The sequence below is a fragment of the Helobdella robusta genome (assembly GCF_000326865.2).
Source record: "Helobdella robusta unplaced genomic scaffold HELROscaffold_100, whole genome shotgun sequence".
NCBI classification, from domain to species: domain Eukaryota; kingdom Metazoa; phylum Annelida; class Clitellata; order Rhynchobdellida; family Glossiphoniidae; genus Helobdella; species Helobdella robusta.
Window position 1 is genome coordinate 208,544 of NW_008703572.1, and position 2,498 is coordinate 211,041.

General features: G+C 32.1%; 1 protein-coding gene across 1 annotated transcript in view; it reads right to left on the minus strand.

Annotated features, from left to right (window-relative positions):
* Positions 1-344: 344 nt before the first annotated feature.
* The window catches only part of HELRODRAFT_183157 (hypothetical protein), a gene marked incomplete at both ends in the record, with an annotated part of 6,384 nt that continues 4,230 nt past the window's right edge, over positions 345-2,498 (minus strand). The window contains one exon of the mRNA XM_009012196.1: positions 345-440. Coding sequence (XP_009010444.1) covers positions 345-440 — 96 coding nt within the window. The remainder of the gene's footprint in view (positions 441-2,498) is intronic.

The window sequence follows — 2,498 nt, forward strand, 5'->3', positions numbered from 1 at the left end:
GTTGTGATCACTTTATTTAGATTCAAGATTTCAGATATTGCTTTCTCTGTCGCAAAAAATGCAAGCAGTGCAACATCTAAAGTTAATTTGGAATAAACTAGTGTTTTTAAAAAAATCTGAACTAGAATTTATAGCTTTTTTAGATTTTATATCAAGCGAGTCAAATAATGAGCCTGTGGATGAATTTGAAAAGTTTCTAAAAAACAAAGAGGAAGAAATTAATTAATTTTTTCCAATGTCTGGTGATGTTGATATAGAATATTTTTAAAAGAGTTTGTAAACGTGGAGAGGTTAGACAAAAAAACGGGTTTTTCAGTTTTGGGAGAGAATAAAGAAAAATATCCTTAGTTATACAAATTAGCAAAGGTAGTGCTTGGAGTACCGGCTATACAAGTGAGCGTGGAAAGATTTTTTTCTGGATTAAAGTTTATCCTCAGAGACTGCAAAAGTGGTTTAAATGAAAACATTTTAGGAGATATATTAACAATCAGAGTAAATTTTCATCTTTTTTGAAACAATCTTATATTTATATAAGTGATTTCAAAACATCTTTGTAATGATTGTTTTTAATTGTTTAAAAAATATTAGAAACGTTTCCTTTTATACTGACAACGTTTAAAAATTATTTTTGTTATTGATTTCTTATTATTCACAAGTTGTAAAATTTAATTCAAATTGACAAAGTGGTGATAGTGGGATGATGGATACATGTATTTAAGGAATTATGCTTGAAAAATTAAGTTCTGGAGCGAAACCGAAAACCGATATTATTTCAGGAACGAAATCCGGAACCGAACCGAAATTCGTTTTGCTAACTGAACTGAAACCGAAACGAAAAAAATTACGGTTCGATGCCCTGGAATAAATTCACATAATTTATTTCAGTATGCTGTGAAGCATAAAAAATAATTTTAATGAAAAAAACAACTGCATTGACTGATTTTTTTAATTTTTGTAGTTATATAATAATAAGGTGAAATTATAATGCCAAAGTTGAATTTTTTCAGCATGTGTAAAAGACATAAAAATAAAGTAATTGTACTATGAAAATGAATTACATTGACTTATTTTAAGTGTTGTTAAAGTATTTTTTATTTAGTAGTGATAATAAGATGAAATTATGATACAAAAGTAAAAAATTTTATGAAATTTGGAACCCGGAGTTGGATATTTTTTTCCGGAGTCGGATTTTCTTGATATTGCTATTTTTAAGTATTTTTAATTTATTGAAAGACCACAAGCAAAGAGAATGAACAGGCAGAACAAAGCTAAAAATTCGGTAGATTTTATCAAATATTGCATATATATATATATATATATAATATATATATATATATTTCTTTGTGATGGCATAGGAATAATTTGGGAAAAAGTTTTTATATCCGGACACCCATTCTGACGACAACCACCAGTTATAAGCGGTGGGCCTGGCCTTTTGCTCAAAAGCACGCAAGGCAGCGTGGATGCAGTTTTATGTCATGCCCAGGACCGAAATCTTGCGTCATGCTGGTTTAGATGATATAAAGGGCAAATGCCGGCAACACCGTCTGTGGTGGTTTGGTCATGTCAAACGAAGTGGAAACAGTGTCATAACTTGCAGATGTTGAAGTACCTAGCACACGTTCCAAAGGCCGTCCAAAGAAGTCCATGTCGCAAACAATCGAGCAAGACATGAAAGCTCTAAATTTAAATGAAATGGATACAACTGATCGTTTAATTTGGCGCAAAAAGTTGATGGCAAAGAAAACAACGTCCTGCCTCGGGAAACTGGGTCTCTGGACGCTAAAAAAAAAGATTGATTGATTGATATATATATATTATTATTATTATTATTATTGAAACATTTATGAAGCGCTAATTAAAGGAATCTCAAAAGCGCTATCTAACAAAAACTGAACTTAACAACATAATTGAAATAACAAACGAGGAATCATAATACATCGCACAGAAATAAGATTAAAATTTGGTCATAAACAGAAAAGTAATCGATTCAATAAAACGAAAATACGAAATAATATTTAGAACATGTCGACTAAACAGAAAGAATCGATCAGTAATGCATTACAATGAAAATAAATGAGTTTTCAGTTTCTTCTTGAAATCACGCAGGTTTAGGTCCGGATTTCTGAGAGCAGCAGGCAGGTTGTTCCAAACAGTTGGTCCAGAAACAGCAATGTTACGAGAGCCTATACGGAGACTCGTTGTTGGGATCAACAGCAGGTTTGAAACATCGGATCTCAAGTGTGTTCCAGATGCTTTTGAAGATCTCTTTTTGAACCTGTCAGACAAATAAGATGGAGCTAGACCGTTGATAGACCTGTAGACAATTGTTGAAATTTTGAACAACACTCTTTTTTCGACGGTTAGCCAATGAAGTTCCTTCAGTATTGGAGACACATGATCGTATTTTAGAGCTCCAACAACAACTTTTGCGGCTCGATTTTGTATTGATTGAAGTACAGCCATGGATCGATCAGGTAAGTCATAAAACAAACTAT